At 37.1% G+C, this 18,499-nt stretch overlaps 1 protein-coding gene across 4 annotated transcripts in view; it reads right to left on the reverse strand.

Moving 5' to 3' along the window:
* LOC128664053 (hepatitis A virus cellular receptor 1 homolog) overlaps positions 1-17,272 on the reverse strand; it is an 81,372-nt gene extending 64,100 nt beyond the window's left edge. The window contains exons 1-3 of one of the 4 annotated variants that reach the window (XM_053718724.1): positions 16,158-17,272; positions 13,444-13,538; positions 12,916-13,056 (exon numbers count right to left, since the gene is read on the reverse strand). In XM_053718724.1, coding sequence (XP_053574699.1) covers positions 12,916-12,970 — 55 coding nt within the window. In that variant the 5' untranslated portion in view covers positions 12,971-13,056; positions 13,444-13,538; positions 16,158-17,272. Of the gene's footprint in view, positions 1-12,915; positions 13,076-13,443; positions 13,539-13,774; positions 13,792-16,157 lie in introns of those variants that run through there. The other 3 variants (XM_053718721.1, XM_053718722.1, XM_053718723.1) reach the window with 3 other exon arrangements.
* Positions 17,273-18,499: the final 1,227 nt, after the last annotated feature.

Here is an 18,499-nt window from a genome sequence, read left to right on the forward strand (position 1 = left end):
CAAAAAGCTGACACTTAAATTCCAACCAGACATCCTAAGGTTTATCATTTGAACCATTTAGCTAAATAAAACATGTTAAAGACACAGAAAATGATATAGTGGATACATTTAAATCAAAGTACTGTTCATGTGTATGGAGAGCTCTCAACGCTCCCGCATCTAGAAGGATTTCACAGATTGGGAGATTTGCCCCACTGTCACTTCCTGTGCTACCAAAAACTCACGTTTCACTTTTTAGTTTAGATACCCTGTAAGGGCTGGTTAAATAGTCACAAGTTTGCATTGTTATGAAAAAAGGAACATTGTACACTACATTTTTCTTTACATAAATGTTTTGTAAATTATCCATTTATATAGTTTATCTGGGAGTGTTTTTGTAACAAAGGGGCCTATTTAACAAAGGTCTGTCAGACCTAATGCAACAGTGCGGACCTCGCTGAATGCGGGGAGCAATACGGTCTCCGTATTCAGCATTGCACCAGCTGCTCTTGTGAGCTGCTGGTGCAACGCCGCCCCCTGCAGATTCGTGGCCAATCAGCCGCCAGCAGGGGGTGTCAATCAACCCGATCATCCTCAATCGGCGATGTCTATCCGCCCTGCTCAGAGCAGGCGGACAGGTTATGGAGCAGCGGTCTTTAGACCGCTGCTTCATAACTGGTGTTTCTGGTGAGCCTGCAGGCTCGCCAGAAACACGGCCCTCAAGCTCCATCCGGAGATTGATAAATGGGCCCCAATGTATAGTTTTGCTTATTTTCTAATAACATTTTGCTGATTTTCAGACTCTTAAAGTAATGGTAAATCCGAGCGTATAACAAACGCTAGGATTTACCATCACTGAAAATAAAGTGGAGTTTAGGTTATCATATATGTAAAAAAAAAAAGGGTGCTAAACTCACCCTGAATGTGTCATTGCACATCAGTAAACTCAGCGGCTCTGACCACATCTCTCTCCTTCAATGAGGTGACGTTTGCACCTCTAAACCAATACCGTGCGTGTCAACTGACAGTGTTCTGTATGAATGCACGGCTATTGGTTTAGAGGTGCAAACGTCACCTCATTGGTAGAAGAGTGATGTGCCAAGCCCCAAAATATCAGATGTACACTGAAGTCTACAGATTTCTGCTTGCCCCTGTTTGAATAATCTGTCTTTTCATATGCAGGAGAGGGGAGAGTGTCTACTCTTCCTGCTTTGCAGACCCTTTAACTGGGTGTCCCAGCAGTGCTAAGTTAGGAGTTTATAAGTAAGTTTTTAAAAGGTTTTATACTGTATTTTTAGATCAGTATCTGTGCATATTCTTCTATATTCTGTATATTTAAAGTAGTCTTACTGTATAGAATCACAATAAGATAGGCACAGCATAGCATAGATTCTGCAAATAAAGGTGCACGATTCCCAGGTTCTGCCCAAACCTCAAATCCAGTGTAAATCCAAAGTAGGAACAGCACCACAAAGACAGAAGTTCAAAGTTGCTTTATTGGGAAATCAACAAATACACAGCACAACGTTTCGGTCTAACAGACCTTAATCATGTGGAATAAAAACAAGGCCTAACAACCACACATATGTACCCAAATGGGGAGGAGACTATTACCCGTTACAGGTGTACATTTGTCATAATTAGCAATAAGATGCAAACATTCACAGCTCCATCTAGTGGTGAAAAAAGGCCATCACTTCTAATACTCAGAGACCTAGAAAAATACAAATAGATTTTTTATATAATAAAAAATCTCCTTCTGGGCATCTAGATCCCGTTGCAGGTACTCAACAGTTAGTACAAGTAGATCAAATGAGCACTTGTTAAGCACATAGGTAAATTTTTCACAGTATTCTTTATTTTCACGCATGAGAGTAGGTCTCACATTCATGCGCAAACCTCTGGGTATACGTTGTACCCGATGGTACTCAGCCAGAGTAGTGGCATGTAATTCATTGGCTAGATTCTTTTTAGCTAATTTTTCGTATTCCTTAGTGGCATTCTCTACTGGTGGAGTTTGTAAAAAAGTCCTTGAGCCACGTACAAGAGTTGTGATATGTGCAGCTTCTAGATCACTATAGGTAAAAGTTCTAGGTTCAGTCCCATTATCTTCCATTTTAACAATGGTATGTTTTTTTCAGGCAGATCACCAATGCACGTAGCCACAGGCAGTCAATATATACAATCACAATAAGATAGGCACAGCATAGCATAGATTCTGCAAATAAAGGTGCACAATTCCCAGGTTCTGCCCAAACTTCAAATCCAGTGTAAATCCAAAGTAGGAACAGCACCACAACGGCAGAAGTTCAAAGTTGCTTTATTGGGACATCAACAAATACACAGCACAACGTTAATGTTAAAGTGTAGAGAAACATTTTGGATCTACACTTTACAGTCTTTAGTTCCAGTAGGTATGCATAAAGAAATAGACTGGAGTGTTACCTTGTATTTTTCTAAGTGTTGCTCACAATATGAATAAGTAGTTTGTGATACTGCATATAAAATTAATTGTTAAGGATTTTATTATATAAAAAATCTATTTGTATTTTTCTAGGTCTCTGAGTATTAGAAGTGATGGCCTTTTTTCACCACTAGATGGAGCTGTGAATGTTTGCATCTTATTGCTAATTATGACAAATGTACACCTGTAACAGGTAATAGTCTCCTCCCCATTTGGGTATATATGTGTGGTTGTTAGGCCTTGTTTTTATTCCACATGATTAAGGTCTGTTAGACTGAAATGTTGTGCTGTGTATTTATTGATGTCCCAATAAAGCAACTTTGAACTTCTGTTGTTGTGGTGCTGTTCCTACTTTGGATTTTACTGTATAGAATGTAATTTGTCTCTGTAATCTATGGGGTGGTCTTGTGGGTATCTTATTGCAACCATGCCTCAAGAACTTAAACTGGGACTTAGCATGTAGGATTTAAAAATACATGATTGCTCTAGTGAAGTATCTACTCTTATGGTCACGTCATGCTGTCAAAGCTGATGAGGTTGACTCATTGGCCTCTACTTATCAAGCCGTCAACCGCAAATACGCTGGATTTCCGCAGCATATTTGTGGCGAGCCTGATTCGCCTTAGTTATCAAACCCTACAGACCGGCAAAAGTAGAATTGAGTGACGTAACATACGATCCGCTGGACTCAGTCCGACACAGATCGATGCTTACGTCACTACAGATGTTCCGAACGCAAGTTCGGCACTATCTGACTACTTTTGCTAGTTATCAAATAACTAACAGGTACGCTTGGCACTTTTCCGGCCCAGCGTACCTGGTTTTCAATCTGCTGCCCTGGAGGCCGCGGATGCCATAGGAATCAATGGGAGTCGGAAAGCAGCGAAAGCTTATGTTCGCTGCTGCCCGATATCCCATTGATTTCTATGGGAATGTCTACACCTAACACCTTAACATGTACCCCGAGTCTAAACACCCCTAATCTGCCCCCCCCTACACCGCCGCAACCTACATTATACTTATTAACCCCTAAACCGCTGCTCCCAGACCCCACAACAACTAAAGTGTTTAACCCCTATACTGCCGCTCCTGGATCCCACCGCCACCTACATTATATTTATTAACCCCTAATCTGCCCCCCCTACACCGCCGCCACCTACATTATATTTATTAACCCCTAATCTGCCCCCCCTACACCGCCGCCACTATATTAAATATATTAACCCCTAAACCTAAGTCTAACACTAAACCTAACACCACCTAACTTAAATATAATTTAAATAAAGCTAAATAAAATTATTCCTATTTAAAACTAAATACTTACCTATAAAATAAACCCTAAGCTAGCTACAATATAACTAATAGTTACATTGTAGCTATTTTAGGATTTATTTTTATTTTACAGGCAAGTTTGTATTTATTTTAACTAGGTAGAATAGTTATTAAATAGTTATTAACTATTTAATAGCTACCTAGTTAAAATAAATACAAAAGTACCTGTAAAATAAAACCTAACCTAAGTTAAAATTACACCTAACACTACACTACAATTAAATTAATTACGTACATTAACTACAATTAAATAAAATTAAATAAAATTATCTAAAGTCCAAAAAAAAAACAACTAAATTACAGAAAATAATAAAATAATTACAAGTTTTTTAAACTAATTACACCTAATCTAATCCCCCTAATAAAATAAAAAAGCCCCTCAAAATAGTAAAAAGCCCTACCCTATACTAAATTACAAATAGCCCTTAAAAGGGCTTTTTGCTGGGCATTGCCCCAAAGTAATCAGCTCTTTTACCTGTAAAAAAATTACAATATGCCCCCAACATTAAAACCCACCACCCACACAACCAACCCTACTCTAAAACCCACCCAATCCCCCCATAAAAAAACTAACACCAACCCCTTGAAGATCCCCCTACCTTGAGACGTCTTCACCCAACCGGGCCAAAGTCTTCCACGAAGCCGGGCGAAGTGGTCCTCCCAATGGGCAGAAGTCTTCATCCAAGCCGGGAAGAAGAGGTCCTCCAGACGGGCAGAAGTTTTCATCCAGGCGGCATCTTCTATCTTCATCCATCCGGCGTGGAGTGGGTCCATCTTCAAGACATCCGACGCGGAGCATCCTCTTCCAACAACTGAATGACGGTTCCTTTAAATGACGTAATCCAAGATGGCGTCCCTTGAATTACGATAGGCTGATAGAATTCTATTAGCCAATCGGAATTCAAGGGACGCCATCTTGGATGACGTCATTTAAAGGAACCGTCATTCAGTCGTCGGATGTTGTTGGAAGAGGATGCTCCGCGTCGGATGTCTTGAAGATGGACCCACTCCATGCCGGATGGATGAAGATAGAAGATGCTGCCTGGATGAAGACTTCTGCCCATCTGGAGGACCTCTTCTGGCCAGCTTGGATGAAGACTTCTGGCCGTCTGGAGGACCACTTCGGCCGGCTTCGTGGAGGACTTTGGCCCGGTTGAGTGAAGACGTCTCAAGGTAGGGTGATCTTCAAGGGGTTAGTGTTTTTTAAGGGGGGATTGGGTGGGTTTTAGAGTAGGGTTGGTTGTGTGGGTGGTGGGTGTTAATGTTGGGGGGGTATTGTACTTTTTTTCAGGTAAAAGAGCTGATTACTTTGGGGCAATGACCCGGAAAAAGCCCTTTTAAGGGCTATTTGTAATTTAGTATAGGGTAGGGCTTTTATTATTTGGGGGGGCTTTTTTATTTTATTAGGGGGATTAGATTAGGTGTAATTAGTTTTAAAAACTTGTAATTATTTTATTATTTTCTGTAATTTAGTTGTTGTTTTTTTGGACTTTAGATAATTTTATTTCATTGTAGTTAATGTAGGTAATTAATTTAATTAAGTGTTGTTAGGTGTAATTGTAACTTAGGTTAGGTTTTATTTTACAGGTACTTTTGTATTTATTTTAACTAGGTAGCTATTAAATAGATAATAACTATTTAATAACTATTCTACCTAGTTAAAATAAATACAAACTTGCCTGTAAAATAAAAATAAATCCTAAGATAGCTACAATGTAACTATAGCTTAGGGTTTATTTTATAGGTAAGTATTTAGTTTTAAATAGGAATAATTTTATTTAAAATAAGTTAGGGGGTGTTAGGGTTAGTGTTAGACTTAGGTTTAGGGGTTAATAAATTTAATATAGTGGCGGCGGTGTAAGGGGGCAGATTAGGGGTTAATAAATATAATGTAGGTTGCGGTGGGCTCCGGGAGCGGCGGTTTAGGGGTTAAACACTTTATTTAGTTGCGGCGGGGTCCGGGGGCGGCGGTATAGGGGGTAAACAGTATAGTATAGTGTGGGAGTTTAGTGACAGGGTACCAAGAAAGCTGTAAAAAAAAAAGAAGAGCAGCGAGATCGATGACTGTTAGTTAACAACAGTCCGCTGCTCATCGCCCTGTACTTGGTGCATGGCTTTTTGACAGCTTTTTTGATAATTTTGGAGAATGTATTCAGGTCAGCGGCCGCGATGTTAGGCGATCTTAGGAGAGCTTATTGGTGCCGTCGAATGCAGGTAAATTGACGGCTTGTTCTTCTGTTTTATTTTTCTTGAATTTTTTTATGTTTTATTTTTTCTATATGTTAGAGTGGATTGTTTTATACAGAATGATTTTAAAACATTTTTGTTATGGTGTATCTGTGACAGTGGAATGTCTATGTGACAAGAAGTGAAAGGCTCCATTAAAACCGATGGAACTAATCTCGCCACACCGTGTTCTAATTCTTATGAATTCCAGCAAAATACAATATTTTTTCAGCAAGATACAATATTTAATTCACAAATAAATCTAGTCCTTTGTTTCATAAATTCATCAACTAAAACTTTGATTCCACAATTAGCATCAATTTAACTTCAATTGTGCACCATATTATGATTTATACTGTACAGGAAACAAAAATTTGAACACTAAATTATATATACGTGAAAACGGTAAACAATTCTGATATCAGAGGGGTGACGATATCTGCTCTTACCCCATGCAGTAACTCCCTTAAAGGAAGCAAACTTAAAATCACTGCACCTATAAATCATCCACTAGAGATCTGCCATAAAATACAACCTCTGTTACATCCACCATTCACCCTGTTTTTATGTTATTACTGTACTCCCAACCGTGTATTTACTCATAGAGACAAGATGTATGAACAATTAAAAACAGCAGCACAAACTAAGGCTAGTGGTTGCATTGGTTTAATTATGAACATACATTTGTAATGAAAAAACAATATTCGTTTCATTTTGACTAAACGAATATCAGAATAAATGCACCAACGAAAATGAAAAAAAAAAGCGAATAAATACTGAGGAGATTTGCCAGCATTCATTATTTGCTTTAATTTTTTTTTAGAGTTAATACCTACCTTTTGCGTGCTGGAGAGTGCTCTAAACCCGATCCTCTTCTTTTTTAGAGCACCGGCCGCGCTTAGCATGGTCGGCTTCCAGGACCTGCACTAAAGTTACTTACAGTACTTAACAAAAGAAAACAATGGGCTTGTCCCATTTGGCCAAATGCGGTAACTAACCCTTCCATTTTTGCTTTTAATCTTAGCTGAGAGCTTGTAAGTGAGTGCTGGACTTTCTCTGTGTGTTGTATTAATTTGTTTTGTAATTTTCCCTATGGGCCTTGCACCCAGGCCTGTCTGGGGTTACCTGCCTGTGACTCTGGGGACATCACAGCTTCCTGTGAGTGCCAGTGAGCACCCAGGGCTGCGCATGTTGCAGGGTCATGGGATGTGTACCCAGTCCAGTCTGAGAGGCATATTTAAGAAATGTCTTGCGGACCTGATCCGACAGTGCGGATCAGGTCCGCAAGACATCGCTGAATGCGGAGAGCAATACGCTCTCTGCATTTAACATTGCACCAGCAGCTGCTGGTGCAACGCCGCCCCCTGCTGACTCGCGGCCAATGAGCCGCCAGCAGGGAGCTGTCAATCAACCCGATCGTACACGATCGGGTTGAATTGTTGCGATTCCTGTCCGCCTGCTCAGAGCATGGTTATGGAGCAGCGGTCTTTCGGAGCTTGATAGATAGGCCCCTGAGAGTGCAGTCCCCTTCCGTGTTTTGTATATCACAGGCTTATGTTTGTCAAGTCTGCAGTATGCACTTTTAATTCTCAGAAATGGTAAACAAACATTTGTCAGGCTTAAATTACATGAAAAGGGTACAAAATAAACAATGAAGATTTTTCTAAACATAGTTAAACATTTCATAACACCACAGATTTTTACAGCAGATAGGAACTAACTGCCAAATAAATCTTCCCATTGTTTTCCCTATAAAGTGTAAAGGGACACTAAATTCAAAATTAAACTTTCACGGTTCAGATAGAGCATACAATGTTAAACAACTTTCCAATTTACTTCCATTATCAATGTTTGCTCAGTCTTTTTAGATGAACAAATTCTGAGGCACGTTCAAGAGTTCACAGTGTATATGTTTCTAAGTCTGTAATTGGCTGATGTCTGTCACATGATTTAGTGGGCAGGGAAATGAAAACAATTTTTGAAATTTCTCCAAAACAAAAATCTACTGATAATTTGAAATACTGCATTGTATTTTTATTCTGCATTTTTGGATTATGCCATTATATTGTGTTTAATAGTCATTTAATTAGTTCTTAGGAAAGACAATGTTTGTCTTTACTAATTCTAATGTAAGTTAATTCAATTAATTAATTTCCCTTTCTGTAAAAATGTGTCTTTGTAAATTACTGCTGAACCTACTACCCTTCAACTTGAGATCATGACCCCTTGTTTTGGTATCACTCTTTTTTCTGAAAAAGACTTCTCTGTTTCTTGTGTATATGAAGTGCACTTGTAAAGATGAAAAAACAATATTATCTACCATGCGAATCAAGAAACAACTAATAGAAATCCTTAATAGAAATGACATTCAAATAGTATAATGAACAGTTCTCGGTACCACTGAAGGCTTCCATATAACAAATATACTTTGTTGAATGTTTATTGAGATTTTGAATGTTCCCACTTGAATCTGAATGTTGAAAAGGCTTCTGAATAACATTTGTTTGTAACATTTGATTTGGAAAGAACATTTGTAATGTACTTTCATATAGTCAATTGCATTGCATATTCCACCTCTTTATACTCAGGTACACAGATAAGCTTATGTCCACACTTTTGCCATTATTATTATACCCCCATCCTTTTTTTTTTAAATATTTCCCCTGTATACATGATTTCACATCTTTATACATATTGATTGCATGTTGATATATAACATTTTGTCAGTATATGCTCTATGTAAAACTATATATTTCCCCTGTCTGTTCTCCTACACCGGACACTGTCTGCCTCTGTCACCTAAACCCCTCTCATTATTTTTACAACACCCCCTCCTTTCCCTGCACTCAGACGCCTGTAACACTTTCTGTCCTTTTAGCCATCCTGTGTTTCAAAATATAATCTGTCACTTCCATTAAATTGGTCAGTATTGCTTCAGACTTGAGAAAGGATGGAATTCTTCAGAAAGCTTGGCTACTTATAAAAGTTAGTCCAATAAAAAAAGTATAATTTCTCAATGCAATACTCATTATGTATGTATATATATATATATATATATATATATATATATATATATATATATATATATTAAATGTAATATATAGGTTTATTATTAAAAAAAAATATTTAAAAAGTGATTTGAACGAATATGTTATAACTGGGAAAGGTTGAAAGGTGTACAGGTATGTGTGTGAATTGATATATGTAAATATGTATATATGTGCATGTATGTACACACATACATACACATGTACACACACATGCAACATGCACAGCCCTGGGTGCTCAATAGCACTTTCAGTAAGCTGCACTGTCCCCAGAGTCCCAGGCAGTTAACCTCTGACAGGTCTGGGTGCAAGGACCATAGGGAAAATTACAAATGAAATGAATGGCCCATAGGGAAAATTACAAAACAAAACAAATTAATTTGTTTTGTAATTTTCCCTATGGATCTTGCACCCAGACCTGTCTGGGATTAACTGCCTGGGACTCTGGGGACAGTGCAGCTTCCTGAGAGTACTATTGAGCACCCAGGGCTGTGCATGTTGCAGGGTCATATGTACCCAGTCCAGTCTGAGAGTGCAGTCCCCTTCCGTGTTTTGTATATATATAAAATCCTAATTTTTTACTTAGTGAAGAACTTCACTATTTGTCAGCGTATCCCTCTTTAGATTTAGCATACTTTCTTTTCTTTCAACGCCCCCCAGAAAAATCTATTATACGCTATCTGACAACCAGATGTTGGCGCTAACATTTTACTTCTTAACTTGTAATATGGAAGTAAAAATGGAAGCACTATGGATTGTGCTCTAGCGATGTTAGTGTACCATAGCTCTAATATGTTTGAGCTCCATTTGCAATCTAGGTCAATATATTTCCTAAAAATGTTTATTGTCACAGGGTCAGATTTAGGTAATATTGAAGCGTAACCTCTATCTGCTGTTCTTCCTTCCAGAGGGCTCAAAAGACACGTGGTCACCCTGTTAGCTCACCTATCATAAGTAACCAAAAATTGAATGTTTAGTTCCACTTTTTTTTCTTGGGCCACAAAAGCTATTGCACATATTCTCAGTTCTTGTTTTCAAATGGGGCTGCAAAAACGAGTGCAGCCCATGGGCCATCAGTTAGCCATCCTCGCCTTACTATGTAGATATTAAAGGGACAGTTTACTCAAAAATGTTCTCCCCTTTAATTTATTCCCAACAATCCACTTTACCTGCTGGAGTGTATTAAATTGTTTACAGGTATTTCCATTACCCTTATATTGGCATTTGAAATAGTTTATTTAGCCTGTGGTATCCCCACCCATCCTGAAACTTTTTGGCCACGAGGACAAGCTGTGTAATTACAGCCAGTAGAAGAGATTACACTCCCAGTGGGTTATAGAAGAGATAAGGTAATACAATGTTAATTTTCCATTGTTCTCTCCAAGTATTGGTGATTGGTTTATGGACAGATATAAGATAAAGAAGCAGCTATATGTACACAATGTGTTACAGTAATGATATTTGATTATATCTACATGCTCAACCCATTATATTAGGTTGTGGCTTCAAAACACTAGGTCAGCTAATTCAAATACACAAATAAACCTTAAACAAGCAAATCTCATACATTGGAAACTCTGCAGCTAGTAAAAAAAAGTAATTGGAAACACATTAAAGGAGAAACAATTTTAAAGTATACTGTCCCTTTAAACGTGACACAATCTGATCACCATGCAGAGCAAGATAGCGTAATAAAAACAGAGATTTATCAAAAGTTTTATGATTTGTGAGGTCATGCGATGATATAACCAATCATTGTGAATATAACTTTGTCACAGTCATGTTCATTCATAGATATGTTCAGTCATAATGGAAGGGCAACCAGATGCTATAAAGTCCTCAGAGAAAATATTGTGTAACCATCAAAATGTAATGATTCTGATTCAGATTCCTACAAGGTATCATGTAATTGGGAAAAGTGGATTTAAAAGGACAGTTTACCTTAAAAAATTATCCCCTTTAATTTGTGCTCAATGATCCATTTTACCTGCTGAAGTTTATTCAATTGTTTACAAATCGCAAATTTACCTTTATATCAGCAGTTGAATTAGTTGATTTTGCCTGTGGTATCCCTACATATACTGAAAGCTTATATACTTAAGTATAGGTTATAGAAAAGCTGTGTAAACATAGCTAGCAGAAAAAAATTACACTCCCAGTAGGAGCTAGGTAAGAAAGTAGTTGAGATAAGTAATAAAATTTTAATTTCCAATTGTTCTTTCTAAGTATTATGATTTGGTATACAAACAGAGATAAGCATTTGTGTGTAGACAAACTGATAACATAAGGAGATCTGCAAGCTCAAGCAATTTTGATGGGTTGTGGTGTCAAAGAACAAAACCAGCAATTTCATAAACAAAAGTCATTGGAAACATATTAAGGGAATTTTTTTTTACAGCATACTGCCCCTTGAAATGGATATCTTACAAATGTAAAAGCTGTTATTGTAGAATTAGAAATCATGAGAAGGTTAAAGTCTCTGCAAATTACAGAAAAAAGTTAGATTTGAAAATAATTGGCCAGTTTTTAATATTCAACTATAATTTATACAGCACAAAGTGACTCTATGCACTTTACATTTATGATGTATATGTCTTCTGCAAATTTTTTAAGGATTAAAACAACAAATTAACACCAAATTCCACCCAAATAACCTGACTGTAAAGTTAACTAAACAATAAGACAACTGTTTATGACTGATGCGCATAACACAGTGCTTGTCAATCAACCCAGAAAGTCTCAAGAGATGTGATTGCAGCTGAATACATTTACCGCTTACAATACTTTAAATGAACTTATTTTAAGTTTCTTGAACACTGATGTTTACTGATTTAGCCAATCATTACATTAAACATTAGCATAGTTTAGATATTTCACAGTTTATAAATCACAGTACACACTTGCCTGTAATCTTCTGCTGCTTATATCAATATTTTTAAATGGCTAAAATGTAGTTTTCTATTACTTACTAGGTCAATGGACACGAACATGTCTGCAAATTTATATTAATCAAATCAAAAATACATATACTTTTTTGGCAAGATATTTCTTAGCAGGTACACACAGGCCTACTGTAGAAACATATAGATAACATCACAATGAGGAAAGGCTTGAATTGTTTACAATAAATGATAATGCTATTTGTCTAAGATAAGAAAAAGCGGCATATAAAAGAGTATTGTGCACTCTGTGACCTTAGGTTGAACAACCAAAGCTTATACAGTTGGCGTTCAATCCCAGTTATGAATTAATGTATTAAAGTTTTGAAACTTTAAAAATTATAAAAAAAATAAATAAATAAACATTAAACACACAAAATTTAATTGCCCATAAAGTTATATAAAAACAGATATGAGTATACATATATAAAATTACTTTAGCATACTTTTAAATATGTTGTTTTCCCAAAGAAAATATTAATTTGCAAACATGGCAGCATGGCCATCTGTAGATGGGGCAAATAAAAAATATACACAATTATACCAGTGCCAAAATTATTGTTTTTCGTTGTCATCAAAGCGTGTCTACTAAGTGCTTATTCTTGGGTATAAAGAGCTCCCTCCCACCTCGACGCCCATGCTAGCAGGCTAAAAAGGTGTGTGCCCCTGGTTGGCAAAATATGCAAATTTTGTTAACAAAATGACAGTTTAATTAACATAAAAACATTTATATAACCTGCTGATCTTTTTCTTAATTGTTGTAATATACCCACATTTACCCATTAGTCCCTTTAACCATTTTATGGAATAAAGAATATAATATATATATACATATATGAAATTGCTAAAACAATTAAGGTTTAACTGATTAAACTCAGATGTTGATTTTATACAGTAGCAGACAATAGCAATATAGCATAAGTCTCACCTGTGAAAAGTACCATGATAGTTAGTGGTAGCATCTTCTTCCAAAGGCTACACATCTTGTTGACTTGCAAAAAGAGTGTGTCTGCAGCAGCCAGGGGAATGCCAACTTCTCATATAATGCTGATAGGACTGGTCACTCCCACTGCACAGACACACATAGAAAACACAATGTCACAGACACACAGATAGGGATCACATAGGTGGTTATCTGTCAAAAGAACAGTGCAGGTATAACAAGCAGCGCTGATTAATCTAACATACTGTATTATTCTAAAAATGATGTTGGTTCAACTCCACAAATTAACTAATATAAAATTGTTAGCAGCCTTAAAATACAAAGATTTCAGCAAACTCTCCAATATTGTCCTATAGAGCTGATTCACTAGGGGCTCGATTCTCAAAAGCTCTCTGGTCTGACGAGATTCTATAAAATGTCTTTTTAAAGGCACTGTGGGAACTGTGTATCTCATTACAAAGAGTTCCCTAATATACTTTATGTTAATGAGAGAAACGTTACAATATAACTCACCTGTAAAATAAGCTGATGATTTCTCTTCCTGCCAGTGACAAAAGTAGGAATTGGTGATATTTTTCACTGGAGATTTCTTTAAATAAATGATGTATCTAGAATAGATTATTACCATACACATATTTCATGTGATGTACACGAAAGATATTCAATTAACTTATTTATGATTATCACAACTGTACACACATAGTTATACAAAGTAAATGTAACATACAAAGTATATACAATGTTTTTGGAGGTAAATCACATAAATAACATATCCTCTCAGATACACAAAACACTACACAACAGTTACAAAAAGTGTCAGAGCTACAATGTATCTCATACGTACCAAACCTCAGAGAATGAAGAAAACATTCTTACCAGAAATGTAATTTCTGGCAATCCCCCAAATCAATCCATGACAGACAGAAAGGAACGCCACTCCCATGGAGTCATGACATAATCCAACTGGACCTTATGTGTATGAATGTGAGACCCAGGAGAGAAAAATGCATAACTCACAGATTTTCAAGTGACACTTATAATCCTAAAGACAGTCACAATATTTGCTGTTCTTATCACTTTCAGAAATATTTTTTATTAGATGCCCTTTACTATATGTCCTCACATACTGCAGACAACACACAGGAAGCCTCTCAATACGCAGAGACACACACAATCTAGACACTGCACACAGAGACTCTGAATAACAGATTCTGCTGTCCTCTCTTCATTTGGAACATATGAGAAAAAACAAATGTGTAATAGAGAAAGATATTAATCTTCAGTGTTGAGAAGGAGAATGTTATTTTTTTTTATTAAATCAAACTATCTAGGGAATTTTCTGACATACACTGAGAGTAAAAAGAATTGAGCTGAATATAAGAAATAAAGTTACTGTTATTATTATTATCGGTTATTTGTAGAGCGCCAGCAGATTCCGCAGCGCTATAAACATAGGCCGAATACAAGGAAACATTTATAGGGATCAGACGGGTAGAGGGCCCTGCCAAGAGTCGCACTGTTGTGGTCAGCTCTAAAGAAGGGGATCTACAAACAGCATGGCTCTTAGGTTTACATGCTAAGGGGGTTCAAAGGGATAGCAATGGCGGAGAGGAAACGGTATAATATTATATTGTCAGTGCATGGTTTACAGTGGTGTTGGAACAAATAAAACCCCTACTAAAATAATGCATTGAAAATACCCTACTAAAAACACTGCAAACCTTTGCTTGTACTTCTGAATAAAATAATAATGCTAAATACTAGACTCTGTTTAGGCAAAACACTTATTATTGTTAATATTAACAATTATTTATTTAAATACATAACGTAAATTAAAGTCCTTTAAAATGATATATTGGAATAATATAGGTGTCTAATGTTTACAGTTTGCTGATTTAAGTGGTAAAATCAAGGCCAGCACAATTACAAAAGTGCCCAGCAAACAGCTCATTGTTTTTTTTTACTGAGCCCAATTGTAGATGTGCCAGTTGATACTGATTTCACCAGCTCCACTACTGCTCCACTGCCCAGCCAAGCACGCTCTCATTTCCTCAGGGCCAGCATTTTCACAGGTTGTGAGAGAACTACACACAGCCCCACACTACATACAGACCCTACACTGACTGCCCCACACTACACACAGCCCCATACACTGACTGGCCCACACTACACACAGCCCCATACACTGACTGGCCCACACTACACACAGCCCCACACTACACACAGCCCCATACACTGACTGGCCCACACTACACACAGCCCCATACACTGACTGGCCCACACTACACACAGCCCCACACTACACACAGCCCCACACTACACACAGCCCCTACACTGACTGCCCCACACTACACACAGCCCCTACACTGACTGACCCACATTAGGAAACTACTAATCCTGGCATGGTACAGCTATACTGAAGTATGCAGTGATGTTGTAGGGTCTAGGAGAGTTGTGCTCAGCACACTCAATGAGTTACATGAAGGCTCAGTACACTCCATGAATGCTGTTCTTATCTAATCTATCTATCTATCTATCTATCTATCTATCTATATATCTATCTATCTATCTTTCTATCTATCTATCTAATCTATAATCTATATATCTAATCTATCATCTTTCTATATATCTATCTATCTAATCTATCATCTAATATATTATCTATCTATCTATCTAATCTATCATCTAATCTATCATCTATCTATCTAATCTATAATCTATTATCTCTCTATCTAATCTATCATCTATCTAATCTATCATCTATTTATCTAATCTATCTATCATCTATCTATCTATCTAAGATATCTCATCTATCATCTATCTAATCTATCATCTATCTAATCTATTATCTATCCATCTATCTAATCTATCATCTATCTAATCTATCATCTATCCATCTATCTAATCATCTATCTATCTAATCTATCATCTATCTATCTTTCTATCATCTATCAATCTAATCTATCATCTATCTATCTATCTATCTATCTATCACCTATCCATCACCTGTCTTTATCTGTCTATCGCTCTGTCTAACTATCTAATTGCCCCCTGGGCCACAAGTTTTAGGTCCTCCCCTGAATTATGTTCCAAATTATAAGGGTATTTAAATTAATAATGAAATGACAAAGTGTGTTAAATATAACTTATGTCTGATTTATGTCAATACGCAATTTAAAAAATGTTACAAAAACTTTTAACATTTTGAAATCTACAATTATTTTTACCTGTCACATGGAGTACGTTTCATAAAGTTCTATTGCTTCATTCTTTTGTAATGTGTACTTGTTTATATCCTGGTCTGGCCCAATGCTAATAATGGCTTCTTTGTGAAAATGTTGCGGAATCTGAGTTGCAGGGTTAAGAAGAGGCTTGAGGCATCTCTCTTTAATTATCCCCCTATATGAATGACAAACTTTAGGACTGGAAGCCAAGTTCAGTACTGTATCCTTCTTATCTGGGATCTATGCAAGATATATCACAGGCACTAGCAATCAGGTGTTAATGCAGGATCTGCAGCAAAAGATCACAGGATCTCCCAGTCTGGCTGTGTGGTACAATTGCGGGATCTGTAGTAGGATTGCAGGATCCTTAGCAGGATCACAGAATCTACAAGTCTTGCTGTGTAGTACAATTACATGATCTATAGCATGGAAGGCAGGATCTCCCAGTCAGGTTATGTGGTGCAATTTGCAGGATCTCTAGCAGGAATCATAGGATCTTCCAGTCTAGCTATGTGGTGCAATTGCAAGATCTTTAGCAGGATAAAAGGATCTCGCAGGCTAGGTGATATAATTGCAGGGCCTCTAGAAGGGATCACAGGAATTTCCAGCCTGGCTTTGTGGTGCAATTGCAAGATCTTTAGCAGGATAACAGGATCTCCCACACAGGCTATGTGGTATAATTGCATGACCTGCAGCAGGGATCACAGGATCTTTCAGTCTGGCTGTTTAGAACAGCTGCAGGATCTATAGCAGGATCACATGATCTTCCAGTTAGGCTATATGGTACAAATGCAGGATCTACAATAGGAAACACAGAATCTACCAATCAGACTTTATAGGGCTCTTTAGGGGTCTGTACAGCAGGATCACAATATACTCCAGTTATCCTCTTAGAGGTCTCTCTAAACAGATTCAGAGGGAATTCCTAATCACATTGTGCGGTGCTACATATAACAACAGGGTTTACAGGATCGTAAAACTAAGTTCTGCAGATCTCTCTCAGATTCTCTGCCACAGAAATTATAAGAATCTTTAAAAGTATGTTCCCTCTGCAACAGCATCAAGCAGATCCTTCCCTAGCTGTAGGTTTCCCTTTTAAATCTCCAACAACATTCTGTTACAGCAAATTCTATAAACATGAATGCATGAGACAGCAAAAGGCAAGACTGGACCAGACCACTAAAATAGCATCCCCCCCTTACACTCTGCTCCTGCTACAAATCCTAAGGATTTCCTAAGGGACACAGCTTCTAATGACAAACATCTGGATACAACCTAATATCGTATACAGCTGCCAGTGACTAACATGTGCATATAGTTGTTACCCTTTACACATTCCTTTATAGTCAATGGGGCCTGAACAAGGAGGAGAAGGGGGTTGCACATTTTTAGAAAGGATCCCAGCAGACTATTGGAATTTGAGTTAGAGCATGGAAATGTAAGTGCTGAGGGTAAATAAAGTATTCAATAAATATTTACATGATTAGATCAAAAAATGAACTATTGTGAAATATAACAAAGAAATTATATTGTAATTGAACTTTTTTGTAACAGACCCTAAGGCCTATTTTCACTTCTTTTCAGCTTAAAAAATAGTGACATTATAGTGCAAATATTACATGCTCTAATTCTGCTCGGGCCAGCAGTTCTCAGACGCTGCTGAGCAGATCTTTAACTATGTATTTAACTCATTTGCAGGGGTTAAAGGCACAGTATTGCAGGTCGGTAGAGCTAAAATTACATTCTCTAATAAATTTGAGCATGTCATTTTATTACTTTAATGTCTCTTTAAATAAAAAAGAAGAAAATAAACAAAATTAAACTTTCATGGTTTAGATAGAGGGCTCAGTTTATGAAGCTGCAAATTCAGCAGATTCTTTCATGATTTAGATAAAACATTACATTTTAAACAACTTGTCAATTAAATTCTATTAATTCTATTATAATATTTGCTTTATTCTCTTGTTATCCTTTGTTGAAGAGTAGACTCGAAGAGTAGACTCAGGAACAACAATGTACTGCTGGGAGCTAGCTGAAGACATTGAGTGAGCCAATGACAACAGGCATATATGTGCAGCCACCAATCAGCAGCTAGCTCCCAGTAGTGCATTGCTAATTAACTTTTCAATAAAGGATACCGAAAGAACAAAGAGAAGTAAATTGGGAAAACTGTTTAAAACCGTGTGTTCTATCTGAAGCATGGAAGATGTTGATTGGCAAAGCATTTGATCTGTGGTCTCACTTAGGCGTGTAGGTAGCAGAATGGCGGCTCTGAGTGCCAAGCATCTGAATTTATAGAATTTTCTATATTTTTGTTGCAAACCAAAGGGTTGAAAATAAGTTTA

Source organism: Bombina bombina, chromosome 6 (assembly GCF_027579735.1).
Source record: "Bombina bombina isolate aBomBom1 chromosome 6, aBomBom1.pri, whole genome shotgun sequence".
Taxonomy (NCBI): Eukaryota; Metazoa; Chordata; class Amphibia; order Anura; family Bombinatoridae; genus Bombina; species Bombina bombina.